Consider the following 14,266-nt stretch of genomic DNA (forward strand, 5'->3'; position numbering starts at 1 on the left):
GTCATATAGTCATGGTCCTGGTACCAGGAAACCAGTGGAACTAGTAGTTGCTGACAGAACATCATCTATCAAGTAGTCATGTTGAAGGCAGTGCTGGAGGTCTGGTAGTGTTTATGAAGGGCATAATAAATTAGCAAGCTGTATTGTTTTGCTCTTTGTGGTTAAGGCTGTTTTAACATTGACAGAATTGAATATGGCTTTGTTTACATTGACATCCCACAAGTCATTTTTAGGCATATCTAACTGATACCAATTATAAAAAAAGAAAAAATCCTGTCTCAATTTTTGTCCGATCAACTGTCAGACCAGAATTCAGGTAGTTTTGGACTGTAATAGCTGATAAGAAAATTAAAGTTCCTTTATTATTTATTTAATTACCTACAAGTCGTGAACACCAAATCAGCATATTATGACTGGAGTATGAAATGAAATAGCAGATGAGTTGGCAAAAAAGCTTTAAATGCTAATGTCCCTCTGGGGAAAGCTGAAATAAAGGGCTTAATCAAAAACATAATTAAGAAAAGATGGCAAGAGTTGTGGACACAGGAAGGAAAGGGAAGACACATTGCAACATTGGAGATAAGGAAACAGTGATGCATGTATTGTGCAGTGCAGGAGGTACTCTCATCAAAGGAAGAAATTGTTCAGGGAACTGGAAGCAACTGGAGAAACTGTTTTTAATTTATGCTCTTTATTGAATTTGGACAGCTGGAACAAATTGAAAAAAAAAAAAACTGATGGAGTATCTGCGAAACATTGTAGTATATAAAAAGATGTAGACAAGTAGTATTAAATAAGTTGTAAATAGCGATTAGAGAACAGATGAGGGCAGCAATACGCCATAGCTGCGTCTAGCCTGCCGGAAATTACAAGAAGAAGAAGAAGAGGCAGGAACTTGAATAGGACAATGTCAACATTCTGGTCCAGTCAGTCAGTGAGGGAGGGTTTATTTAGTGAGCAGCATCTGGAAGGGCCTCTGCTCTTCACTTTTTAGTTACATCGTGTCTAGAGTCACAGACTGAAGTAACTGCAGGCTTGTGCTGACAGCTCATACATACTCATGATGAACTGATGGAGGAGCTCAGGTAAGAGAAATAAAGCGACAGAAATGTTATTGCAGTCGGTCATTGAAGACTCGCTGTAATACAGAATTAATTTATTTATGTATGTGAACAGACATGCAGAAATACAGAGTTTAAGCGTTTGATGATGTTCGGATGTGTTTCTGTTTGCTCCCCGGTAAGTTACTTGTTTGTCAGTGTTTGACGCTGTTTTCCACACATTCAAGTGTGTTTGTTTGACTGTAACTTTACTTTCTGTTCTGCTGGTCAGTAGTGAAGGTGACACGGGTGAGCAATGACAGAATGACAGCTCAACCTCATTTGCGTCTCTGACTGGTGCAAAATACAACATTTGCATTTACCATGGTAACAATAGCTTTCCTTAAATCGTTTTCGTAGTTTCCATGTAATGTTAAAGTAAATATTTCAGTTACTGCAAAAGTGTACTAAATGAACATGGGGGACTCCCTAAGAATCGACAATGCACTCAAATTTGTAGCACGGTAATGGTTATGTGGTGAAATATATGGTTACCATGGTATATTGTAAATTGACTGTGTAAATTTGCTTTTTATGTAATAACCATCATTTTTTCATCTTAAAGTATACACATTTAAAATACTAATAAATTACCAATGCCAATAAAATACTAAAATGTACTCACTGTGTATATATATATATATATATATATATATATATATATATATATATATATATATATATATATATATATATATATATTGTTTCATTTCATATTACTTGATATTATATTATGTTTTAATATGATTTTTCCCTTCTCTCTATTAAGTTAGGATTGGCTGTAAAAGCAGGATTGCAGCCATTAGCTTTGTTCTCTCAATTATTTCTTTGTCTTTTTTGTGCCATAGTTCAAGGCTTAAAAATGGATGCTTCTCTTCTTGAATCTCCTCTGTCGTCCCCAGCATCACCTGTCCCCACTGCGTTCTCTGCCTCTGGGCACACCATCCATCCAGTGTCCTCTTCTTCTAAGCCTAGCTCCTCCCCTTCAGCAATGACTCCACCCCCACACCTTGCCTCACAGACAGGTCGATCCCAGCTGAATGCAGCCAGCACTGCCTTTCCAGGACAATCATCTTTTCCTCCACAGGGTACAGATTCACTCTGTTTACCAGCACACAATTCATGCTCATAATCAACCCGATCTTATGGGAAAATATAACTATCTTATGGGAAAATATAACTATTTAATGAGGTGGCGATTTTGTATAAATTTGTACAATTTGAATCATACAAAAACATATGGTTATTAGAAAAAAGTAAGCATGAAAGTCCACCCCTAAACATACCCAAGCACCGCTACAAATTCTAATGGCTAAAAATCTAGTATATTCCCATTCATATGCAAGTTTTTTTTTTTGTTCACTTCAGTGATCAGAAACAAACTATCGGTTTCACTGTGCTCTAAATATGAAGTGACACACCAGCCAAATTCTAATAGTCATCCATCACTATGGGAAAGACCTGAGAATACATTAATGATTTGTCAAAAGGTTGTTGAGCTATATATATGTGTGTGTGTGTGTGTGTGTGTGTGTGTGTGTGTGTGTGTGTGTGTGTGTGTGTGTGTAGAACTCTCAGTTTATCATTAGATATGCTGGAACTGCATTGCTTAAACACCCGATATACTTTGAGCAGTTGCAGATAGAGTGGTGTAGGCAGTCGTCCTAAAGATCTGATTTAAAAAAATATTTTTGGAAATCTGCTGTAACAACTTAAGTACAAACTGGACTGGTTTGCTTTAATATAATTGAATTGAATTAAATTGAATGTCTTCATTGTCATTGCACTTAGCTGTACAACGAAATTCTTAAAGGGTAACTCTTGCCAAAATGCAACCTAGGGTCTTTTTGTTAATCTACCCGAGGCAAACTTCCATTTAAAAGCATAATTAGAATTTGTTTTCGGTCAAATTGCCTTTTGAATGGGAGTGCTTGGGGCACTTCTATGAAAGCATCAAAAATCACTATTTTTAAAACACTAAGAAGGCTCAACACAGCATGAAACTTTGCTCAAAGTATCACCAGGGTCTCTACACATCAACTGGAGCATTGAGAACATTGTTTGTGCACACAGAGTTTACTAAAAATCAAAAGTTTACTCCCATTCAAAAGGCAATTTGACCGAAAACGAAAATACGGTCAAACTTAAAAGTGGCGTTTCCATTCTAATTATGCTTTTAAACGAAAGTTTGCCTCGGGTAGATTAACAAAAAGACCAAAGGTTGCATTTTGGCGAGAGTTGCCCTTTAAGTGCAACTCCTTGTGGTAAAATTAACACACAAGCACAATACAAAACACTAAGTAAAGGTAACACACAACATACAACTCAACATAGCTGCAAGAAATAGAAAATAAGCAGTAGAAAGTATATTGCACAATCCCCTGTGTATAAACAATCAATGTTTTGCACAGTCCATACTTATACATGCATATTTGTTGTGACAGTACAATGTGAGTGTAAGGCTGTTTGTGTGTGTGATTCTTTTCATTTTCCAGGTGAAATCCCAGAGGAGCTAAGCATTGATGATCTTAAACAGAGGGCAAAGAATGGGGATGCAAAAGCACAGACAGAGGTCTGAATGCCACAAAAACACACTCGCACTATACATTGTTTTAGTCATTTGAAAACTTACACTGTTGTTGGACAGATTGGTAGATATTACCTGAGATTAGCCGAGCAAGAAGACGAAGAAGTAAATTCTGTCACTGCGGTAACATGGCTAATCCAGGCGGCGAAAAATGGACGGAAAGATGCAGTGAAGCTGCTACAACACTGCCTTCATGACAGGAGGGGTAAAGCAGATACGTATTATATCTAGATTGTATACATATGACATCCCTTTCTCTATACTTACATTTAGACAGACTTTATAGTGTGTGTGTGTGTGTGTGTGTGTGTGTGTGTGTGTGTGTGTGTGTGTGTGTGTGTGTGTGTGCGCGCCAGGCATCACAGCTGAGAACAGAGAGGAGGTGTGCTCCCTGGCATGTGAATCCCGTTTTCAGCGCAGTGTAAGGAAAGCAGCTCTGCTCTTGTACTGGAAACTCAATCCAGAGAGGAAGAAAAACATCACTGCCTCTGAACTTCTGGAAAATGTCAGCAAGATCAACACTGAGACAGGTGAAATGTTGTTGTGATCAACCAATTTGGATAATGCTGAAGGAATAGTTCATCCAAACGTGAAAATTCTGTCATTACTCTTATTGTTCTCAACCTGTACGCTGTTGTTATTTTTCTGAGGAATGGCAAATAAAAAATTAAGAATCTTCATGCAGTTATCCATTAATCAACAGGGTCAACTGTAACTATCTTTTGAACATATGTTGTGTTTTCCTCTAGATGGTGCTCCCAGCAGCCCTCTCTCAAGCCCAGCACAGAAACAAAGAAAAGTTTTGGAGAGTTTGGTCGCCAGAGATGGTGAATTCATTGTGTTTTCTTTGCAGAGTCAAAAATGTTTTAGACTTATATTACATATGTGGTAATATGAATATAATAACCTGAATCTGTGTATTTTTGCTGTGGCAGGGGCTGAATATGTTGGTGTAGAAGAGTTTGTTGAGTATACTAAACAGTATGCTGAGGGTATTTCACCAACACCTGCCATGGAAGCAGCAGGGGATGATGATGATGATGATGATGAAGGGCCAGTAAAGAACCCTGATGAATTGCCTTTGCATCAGAAGGTGCCATTATTATTTCTGCTTGAATCTATGCATGGTAAAACTTGGCAAGCTTACTTATTGTGTACTGCCTACATGGCCAGCTGTCCACACAAATCCCGCCCAAACTAAAGTGGAATCTCCTAAGTAATTGTTATGAGGTGCTTTTCATGGACAGCTACACACAGGATGTTGGCTAATGTGCCGATACAGTATAAAACACCTATGTACTGGATGAAATGATAGACCTTTAATTAGATAGAAAATGTCTCCGGTTACATCTGTAACCCTGGTTCCCTGAAAAGGCACACTGCGCTGCACGAGACGCTGCGTTGAGATGCTGTGGGAACGCCTTTGCGTAATTGCGGCAGGAAGCAAGTGAGAAATCGGTCGAATGTTGTGACGGAATGTCATTGGCAGGTGATGTCATGATCAGGAAACTATAAAGCACACCCAGACCAGACCTTCTGATAGGCTGAAGCAAGTCGATCACAGGCAAGCATTTATGGCAGGGCAACGCATCGTCTCGTTCCCTTATCAGGGAACCATGGTTACAGATGTAACCGGAGACATTCCCTTTCAAGGGAACTAGCGCTGTGTCAAGACGCTCTGGGAACATCATACCCACACCGCCATAATTGAACGTTCCTGTCAGTGTGAAATCGAGAGCACAATAGGACGAGAGAGCGTCTTAGGGACATAACCCAGTCTAGGGTGGAGAAAGGCTTTCGCCATGCCAGGTGCAAATTCCAGGCACGAAGGCGCTACCGACAGGGCTTGTAAGTCTCAGATTCTTTTGAGAGACGAGATAGCGAGGAGGAACACAACTTTAAGAGTGAGGAACTTTTCTGGAACCTCTTCAATAGGCTCAAAGGGAGCCAAAGTAATGCCTTCCAATACAATGGCCAGATCCCAGGCCGGCACTCTCGTGTAGAGATCGACTATAACCGATATATAGTTTTCCCGATATTTTTCCAGCTATTAAAGCGTTTTTCCATAATCGGGTTTCAGTTTTGTAATATCGGATTCACGATAAATGGCGTTTTGAGAATTGCGCGCAAGACCACCATTAAAGCACTGAGGGGAGATGAGTCAACAATGATGTTCAAAGGAAAAATAACTTGCATCCCTTAAAGGGATAGTTCACTTTGAAATTAATTTTTGATATGTTTTAGCTTACCTCAAGGGCATCCAAGATGTAGGTGTCTTTGTTTCCGCAGTAGTTTCAATTTTGATATTTTTAGGTCAAACCGTTCTTGTCTGTCAGTCATATAATGCAGGTCGATGGTCACTGGCTCAAAACACAAGCACAGATTCCAAATTAAAACAATTCCCCATCGTCCAAATGAAACAATTCCCCATCATAAGTACACATTGATGGCCTAAGACACGAAACGAGCGGTTTGTGTGAGAAAACGAACAGTATTTATATCGTTGTTATCTCTTGAAAACAGCACACGTCCAAATGATCTGACGGCGCGGGCGGGTATAGATATATACATAGATGTCGCTTGGCTACGGTTTCGTTCCAATGAACTGCAGTAGCCAAGGCGACATCTATGTACATATCTATACCCGCCCGCGCCGTCAGATCATTTGGACGTGTGCTGTTTTCAAGAGATAACAACGATATAAATACTGTACGTTTTCTCACACAAACCGCTCGTTTCGTGTCTTAGGCCATCAATGTGTACTTATGATGGGGAATTGTTTCATTTGGACGATGGGGAATTGTTTTAATTTGGACTCTGTGCTTGTGTTTTGAGCCAGTGACCATCGACCTGCATTATATGACTGACAGACAAGAACGGTTTGACCTAAAAATATCAAAATTGAAACTACTGCGGAAACAAAGACACCTACATCTTGGATGCCCTTGAGGTAAGCTAAAACATATCAAAAATTAATTTCAAAGTGAACTATCCCTTTAATTGATAAATCTTTTCACACAAAAGCCATTAATGCCCAAATGAGTACAAATAAGATGTTACATAAATGCTTAATTTAGTTTAAACTTGCCGCTAAAAAAATAGAGACAACGTAGTCACGTAATCCATCAAGTCATGTCCCAATAAAGAAGTAACTACATGAATTAAATAAAACAGCCATGAATGAAAATAAAGCAATTCCAGCATGTTAAAAATAAAAGGGCTGAATTAAATTCTCTCTCTGTTGTCTGCTCATCATTAGTCTTGTGAAGTAGCGTTCTTACTGCCGTTACCTCTCGGGTTGATGCTTAGACATATTAACATCCACTATATATAATTTATTTAGCTAATAATATAAATAATTAAGTTCTGTGGAAATTAATTATCTTAGAAAGAAGTTCTGTGCAAATGCACCGAAAAAAGCAGCACTGTCAGCGGGTATTTCATAATCTAGAGATCTAGACAAAAACATTATTAATAATTCTAATAACATGCCAGATGAGTTGGATGATAAAGTACCGGCTGTAAAATCCAGATTCCCTGCTGGGTGGAGGAACATGCTCTATGGCCCCCTTGTCCAGCAAAGCCTTTACCTCTTGCTCCATAACCAGAGCCTACTTGGGCCTACCACTGTAGAACCTTGTTGAACCTTGGCGGACAAGACCCGAACTGAATCCTGTAACCCTTTTCTATCGTCAGCAGTACCCATTGAGATGGTCAATTATATAATAGTTTAGCAATACATTTGATTGTTCTATTTAACTCTCTACTTATATTTTACCTGTTCATATTAGGAAGCCATGTCGCTCAGAGGTCCTCACGCCTTGTTTAACGTGGGTCTCACGATCACAATCTCGCCAGCTTCGGTCACCAAACAGAGGTAATTGCTATATACCTGAGATCGGTCGCATTCAAGATAATTTGGTATAACCCCCATGGAATTGCATACACTTGAATTTAACGTAACATTTACTTCAGTAGGGGTATGGCCACTACTACAGATATTTAGCAGTATGTACAGTATTTAGCAGTAGTTTCCACGCTTCCAGAAAATCTGCTTAGGGAATCAGTCTCTGATAAACTTCTGACTAACAGAGAGAAAATGCTGTTCTGATACAGACAAACACCAACGGGACAAACTATTTCACATAGAGGGCTTGCTGATGACAGAAGCTAACACTGTTTGGTCTGGGTGTGCTTCATAGTTTCCTGATCGGGACGTCACCCGCCTATGACGTTCCGTCACACCATTGAACTGATTTCACACGTGCTTCACGATGCAATTACGCGTTCCTACAGCATCTCGACACAGCGAGTTTTTGAAAGTGCATATTTTCTGTGCATGTTCTTACCTTAAAAGTCGGCCACATCTACATAATATTTGGAGTTCTCCTCCGTTCTGCGGAATTAATGTAATGATTAATTGATTGTCAGATAGTTAATCCAAAAATGAAAATTCTGTCATCATTTACTCACACTCTTTTTTTTTTTTACAGACTCAGAAGGCTTCCGTCTTCCATCTTCAAAACACAAATTAAGATATTTTTAATAGGGATACTCCGGTCGATTGACATCGGCTGATAATCACATTCTATGACTCGATCGGGAGTTACTAAATTTGGCTGATTTTACGAAGCGATCGCAATTTGATGAGGTAAACCCGTAAAACATTGCAGACGACACGCATGTAAACAGTATAAAGATGAGGCTTTTGCGCCATGTTCTGCTTTGTAACTTCATGAAACATTAGCAAACCATAATAAATCACACATTTTGATTTACCGTACGGAATAAAATAAGGAGTGCACAGCTGAAACAGCGCTGGAAGATCATCAAAAACTACACCAAACTTGGTTTTCTAACTTCCTATATATGACAGGTCAAACATGAATAATAGCAAATTAAATCAAATTGCATCACTTTTTCTTGGGTTTTCTCAGCAATGTTGGAAACATAAAAACCTCCAAACATGACCAAAATCCATTTTATTCAAAATTGTAAAGGTTTTCTATTAAATGAAACTTGATGATAGCTTGTTTTTTGTAGAGTTATTAAAAGTAAACCATTACTTTTAGGTATGCAACTTGAAATCACGTGAAATCATTAAAAAGGGTGTAAGGTGGTATCCGATTGAACGGGTGAAGGTCTCTGCGCAAAGTAATTTAATTCCATTTAAGCTTTTATCTGACTCCATTTTATCACAACCTCGGATTTAAGTTAGATTGGCAATTGGTTATTGGTCAATTATATAATAGTTTAGCAATACATTTGATTGTTCTATTTAACTCTCTACTTATATTTTACCCGTTCATATTAGGAAGCCATGTCGCTCAGAGGTCCTCACGCCTTGTTTAACGTGGGTCTCACGATCACAATCTCGCCAGCTTTGGTCACCAAACAGAGGTAATTGCAATATACCTGAGATCGGTCGCATTCACGCTTACGCAATCAAAGATAATTTGGTATAACCCCCATGGAATTGCATACACTTGAATTTAACGTAACATTTACTTCAGTAGGGGTATGGCCACTACTACAGATATAAGTCAACCAACTTTACTTCTCTCATAATAGCTTTGGATTGGCCATGCCGTGGTTTCCCACGTACACATAACACAAGTAACATTAAATTAAAACGGAGGTAAGACACACCCAGATTTAGGTTGGTCAAGCAACACTTTTGCTGTCCTAAATGGAAATTCACTTTTCTGTGCACTCTTTGCAAAACCAAGTACACTTGAATTAGTGCCACTAATAGTCGTCACTAATCTGACACAAAACTTGCGGTAACATACAAATCTGTTTAATCTACTTGGGAAAACAATTTCAGGGTCAGTCGGAATAAAATCAAATGTAACAATTTATAATGTCAGGTAAATGTATCATGCCAATTTCATAATCAGTTCAAAGATAATCAATACAAAACATCAAAAGCTCTGGAATAAAGAGAGAAGATGCGAACCTAACATTATAAAATACATGATGCAGAGTGCCTGCATATACTCCGCATCACGGGCTAATTTGAGTTACAAATCGCCCTGAGCCTTCTTCAGCATCTCCTTAAATACTCAGACCATAACAGAAACCTCTTTTCAAATGTAAACATGAGTTCACAGTGGGAATTTGCATTAATCACCGTCCCAGACTGACTGGGGACAGAAGTTGATTTACATGGGGGCACACCCACAGCAGTTAACAAGATATCTCTAAACTCTCCACACCTTATTACCTTTTTGGTTTATTTATGTGGGAATGAGACCTTTTTACCAGTCGCACTTGAGACATTTCAGATGATACCAAACATGTACAATACTGTATGACAATTGTTCAAATTAAACCATATAGATTTTTGAGTGAATTCAGGTAGGGATGGGCGAAGGGAATGATGTGTAAATTGGGAGGTGATCAACTCAAGTGTGATCGTGTCTCGAATGGGGATGGTAATATAGCAAGAGAGTTAAAATATTAATTTCCTTTGTTTTCTCAGAGAGTAGCCCTCTCTTCCAGTTCTTCCAGTTTCTCCAGTCTTATAAGGGTGTAAGGGGTTAAAAGTGACAGCCAACAGAGAGCTTACATATCACTTATATAAAGATTGAATGATCGGGATCAGGATCTGTATCCGGTCGATCATGATGACAAGAAATCGGTAGTCTGTATCGGCTACAAAAATCCTGATCGGAGCATCCCTAATTTTTTTTTGTATTCTCTCATAATTCAGTCCACTCATTGAAAGTCAATGTAACACAAAATGTTCAAGCTTCAAAAGGTGCACTAAGACATTGTAAAAGTAAACCATATGATTTGAATATTTTTATCAGGTCTACTAAAGTTCGTTGCTTTATATCATGAGCAGATTTCATTTAGGGGTTTTATTTACGTGCTCTGTATGCGTTTTGATCAGTGTTTCCATCAAATATTGTCAACGATAGCTCAAAAGGGCTTGCCTGGAATTATGAGAGAATAATAAAATATCATTGTTTTCTGAAGACGAACAAAAGCCTTATGGGATTAGAAAAACTGACATTTTTTGGTTAACTATCCCTTTAAGACAACAAATACTAAGTATTCTTGAAAATTGACGTCCCTACTATTTAGTTTAGCAGCTGTTTAGCAGCTATTTAGCAGCTCACCGTATCTTGAGACACAGCCAATATTATACTGTACTAAATATTATTTTTGACTAACTAATTAATTGTCTTGATACTTACAGGTATTGAAGTTTCCCCTTCATGCAGTGTTGGAGGTGAAAGAGGTGTTGATTGACTGGGCGTCCCGTGTGGGCATGCAGTGGATTAGCGCCCTCATACCTACTCATCATGTCAATACCCTCATCTTTTTCTTCATCATCTCCAACCTAACCCTGGAGTTCTTTGGTCTTGTCATTCCTCTCATTATATTCTACCTCTCTTTTCTGTCAATGGTAACTTGTACTCTCCGAGTCTTTCAGAACAGCAAGGCCTGGGAGAACTTTCGAGCATTGACGGCCATGTTGTCTCATTTTGAGCCGGGCATAGACCTCGAGCAGGCAGAGTCAAACTTCACATGGAACCATCTTGAACCATACCTCTACTTCCTCCTTTCTTCGCTTTTCCTCATCCTTTCGATTCCCATGGCTGACAAGTCCTGGTTGCCATGTTCGGAACTGGCTACAGTTGCAGTCTTCTTCACTGTAAGCAGCTACTTAAGCCTGCGACCAGCAGCGCAGCAGCATGCCAAACTTGCTCTGCTCTCCCAGGTTGCCTCCGCCATTTCTGTGTTCTTGAATAAGTTGCTGGGAGGCTGGGTGGGTCATATGGTTGGTGGCGCTTGGTTCAACATGCACCTTGGTGACTGGTTGGTACTGCATGTGGGTGTGCCTTGTTTTCTGTATCTCTACCTCCTGTATCAGTGTACCCATATGGCCACAGCAGGTGGTGCACGTGGCACCTACTGTGTGCTACTGCCCTTCCTGGTGTGCTTCATCTGGTGTGAACTGTCCGTCACGCTGTTGCAAGAGTCTACTGCATTGGGGCTAATGCGCACAGCTGTGGGCTACCTCCTTTTCTTCTTCGCTTTGCCCGTGGTTTCGCTGGCTCTAGCAGCCGTAATGCTGGTGCAGCTGGTGCAGTGGTTCCTCGCCCTGGAACTGACCAAAATGGTTGTAACCGCGTGTGTTTGTGTGCTGCCTGTGTTGCTGCGCTGGTGGACACGTTTTAGCGTGTCACCCTTGGCAGTGCTGCACTTTTTACGGCGTAGCAGCGTGGTCAAGTTGATCCTTGTGTGGATTTCAGCTCTGGTACTCTTCAGCTGGTTCTACGTGTACCGTTCTGAGGGGAGGAAGGTATACAACTCCACCCTGACTTGGCAGGAGTACAGCGACCTGTGTGGCCCTCGTGCCTGGAAGGAGCGTAACATGGCACACGCCCAGATCCTCTGCAGCCACTTGGAGGGACACCGGGTGACGTGGGAGGGTCGGTTTAAGTACGTTCGTGTCACTGAGATCGAGAATGGAGTGCAAGCTGTCATCAACCTTCTACCGGTCTTTATAGCAGACTGGGTCCGATGTCTATATGGCGAGGAGTACCCTGTCTGTGACAAGACCCAGCCGGGACCCGCTGAATCGGTGTGTCAGCTCAAGGCACTTGCAAAGCATAAGTGCCATGTCAAACGTTTTGACCACTACAAGTTTGAAGTGACCATGGGGATGCCGCAGAAGGGGCGCAATGGGGCACAAGATTTCGATGATGGCACCAAAGACATTGTGCTTCGGGCTAGTAGTGAATTCAGACACGTCCTACTGGCACTCAGCTCAGGCAGTGTGGTGGAGTTCAGCACGGTACTTGAAGGTAGACTGGGCAGCAAATGGCCAGTGTTTGAACTCAAAGCCTTGCACTGCAAGACATGTGCTTCACCGCTTGTACCAATACGACGACAGGTCAAGATCGAGCAGGACTGGAGGGTTAACGTCCGAAATGCCATTGCTTTCGCCTTCAATTTCCTGTTCCACCCCCTGCTTTCGGCTGAGGTAGACGTTACTGTAGCTACTACAGAAGTATCTGTGTGAAGCCAGTGGTTGACCACTGGCATTCTCTTTAGTATTATATAAAGAAACTGTTGAGATTTGATAAAAGCATTATTAAAACGCCAAAGGCGTTGTCATCTTGTTTTGTCTGTTTCATGAATGAAGGTGAATAAAGAAGCGAGAAGAGCCTTCTGTAACTTAGTGGTTTAATCTTGGTTCTGGGGACCCACTGCTCTGTACATTTTGTATATTATTCTTGTCTGACACAGTCAGTTCAGTTAATGGAGCATATGGTCTGAATGATGGGCATTAAATAGGGGAAATATACAAAATGTGCAGTGCTATGGTTCTCCAGGACCAGGACTGAAAACCACTGTTGTATGTGCTACCCTGTATGTGTATGTGTATATTATGTGGAAATTCAAAGCCATGCCTAAATTTCTAAAAAAGTCTTTGCATCTGGATGAACTAATTTATCTGCAGTGAGAGGTTACATCCACTGGTTTTCCCCTGTTTTATTGATTTTAATAGGGCTTTTGAATAATTTGAAATATCTAATTTAGTTTGTTTTGGAAGATAATGCATTAGTACTTGGGTGTGTGCATGTGTCTGTGTTTTATTATCATTGATGCCTTAGATTGGTTCAAAAGTGTCTTTTGAAGATTTAGGTTACTTGCATTTTAAGGCATATAGAAGAAATTTGAAAACAATTAATGACTTTTCTGTGAAAATACTATACAGTACAATAGCGATTTTTCTTGGACAGGTCTAAAGATGTCTTTATTTTAAATAAATTTTGGGTTATTATTGTTATATCTATCAATAATAAGATCTGTTTGAGATTTTAGTTGACATTTCAAACATTAAACATTGCTGAACAGATGTTTGATGGCTTGTGACTGCATTGGAGGTACAATTTGAACACTACACTGCACAATATTAAAACACTGTACATAGTAATTGAATTTGTCCTGTGTGAAAATCAGTACTTTTATAAATTTCATTGGTGGTGTGTGACTGTTCCACCACTACATTAGATAACAGTCAATAATGAAGTGGCACTCATTGTTTATCATTCCTATACAGCCAAAGAGAAACCACCCACACATGCCTGTGTATGTTGACTGTGTTATCTTCATTTACACAAATAAACTGCCTGGTTTTGCCTTTCTGTCTTTCGATTACAAGATTACATTTCTGGGGCTATATTCACAAAACATTTTTATCTTACCACTAAGAGTTCTCCTAAATAGCAGTAAACGTTCTAAGTTAAGAGTTTTCTCCTAAAACCTATTCACAAAGCTGATGAGACCAACCTTTTACTAAGGAACAGAGACTTAGTTGCTATGGATGATGTCAACACGCATACTAACTATGCCCTCTGTGATTGGTTGATTGGGAGGGGTCTCTTTCAGTAATTTAATCATAGAAATATTGAGCTTTCATGTTGACATATTCAAATAAAGATTTTAAAATGTAGGCTATTAGTGTCACTATTAAAAATATATGTTTAGCAATTGTCAGCCAACATGTCTGCATCTCAAAAGATTGCAGAATTCAAGCAACAAATTATGTTTTATA

The 14,266-nt window shown here is 39.7% G+C and overlaps 1 protein-coding gene across 5 annotated transcripts; it reads left to right on the forward strand.

Moving 5' to 3' along the window:
- Nucleotides 1-861: 861 nt before the first annotated feature.
- wfs1b (Wolfram syndrome 1b (wolframin)) lies at nt 862-13,902 on the forward strand. 5 transcript variants are annotated; one of them, XM_081383099.1, is made up of 9 exons: nt 862-1,085; nt 1,177-1,239; nt 2,003-2,188; nt 3,596-3,672; nt 3,748-3,892; nt 4,044-4,217; nt 4,437-4,514; nt 4,623-4,780; nt 10,895-13,902. In XM_081383099.1, the coding sequence occupies exons 2-9, from the start codon at nt 1,218-1,220 to the stop codon at nt 12,725-12,727; spliced, it is 2,673 nt and encodes an 890-aa protein (XP_081239225.1). In that variant the 5' UTR covers nt 862-1,085; nt 1,177-1,217; the 3' UTR covers nt 12,728-13,902. The 5 variants fall into 5 exon arrangements, with proteins under 5 accessions (XP_081239225.1, XP_081239228.1, XP_081239226.1 ...); XM_081383100.1 differs by lacking the exon at nt 1,177-1,239 and adding an exon at nt 2,670-2,751 and having other exon boundaries at nt 879-1,085; XM_081383101.1 differs by lacking the exon at nt 1,177-1,239 and adding an exon at nt 2,670-2,751 and having other exon boundaries at nt 916-1,085; nt 1,949-2,188.
- The last annotated feature ends 364 nt before the right edge of the window (nt 13,903-14,266 follow it).

This window comes from Scardinius erythrophthalmus (genome assembly GCF_964197995.2).
Source record: "Scardinius erythrophthalmus genome assembly, chromosome: 13".
In the NCBI taxonomy this organism is placed as follows: Eukaryota; Metazoa; Chordata; class Actinopteri; order Cypriniformes; family Leuciscidae; genus Scardinius; species Scardinius erythrophthalmus.

Excerpts from the sequence above, each read along its gene's own strand:
- wfs1b (XM_081383098.1), top strand. The coding sequence starts at position 1,963 with ATGGATGCTTCTCTTCTTGAATCTCCTCTGTCGTCCCCAGCATCACCT. Across the intron at positions 3,893-4,043 it reads CTGCCTTCATGACAGGAGGG|GCATCACAGCTGAGAACAGA; the intron begins GTAAAGCAGATA and ends TGTGCGCGCCAG. Across the intron at positions 4,218-4,436 it reads CAAGATCAACACTGAGACAG|ATGGTGCTCCCAGCAGCCCT; the intron begins GTGAAATGTTGT and ends GTTTTCCTCTAG.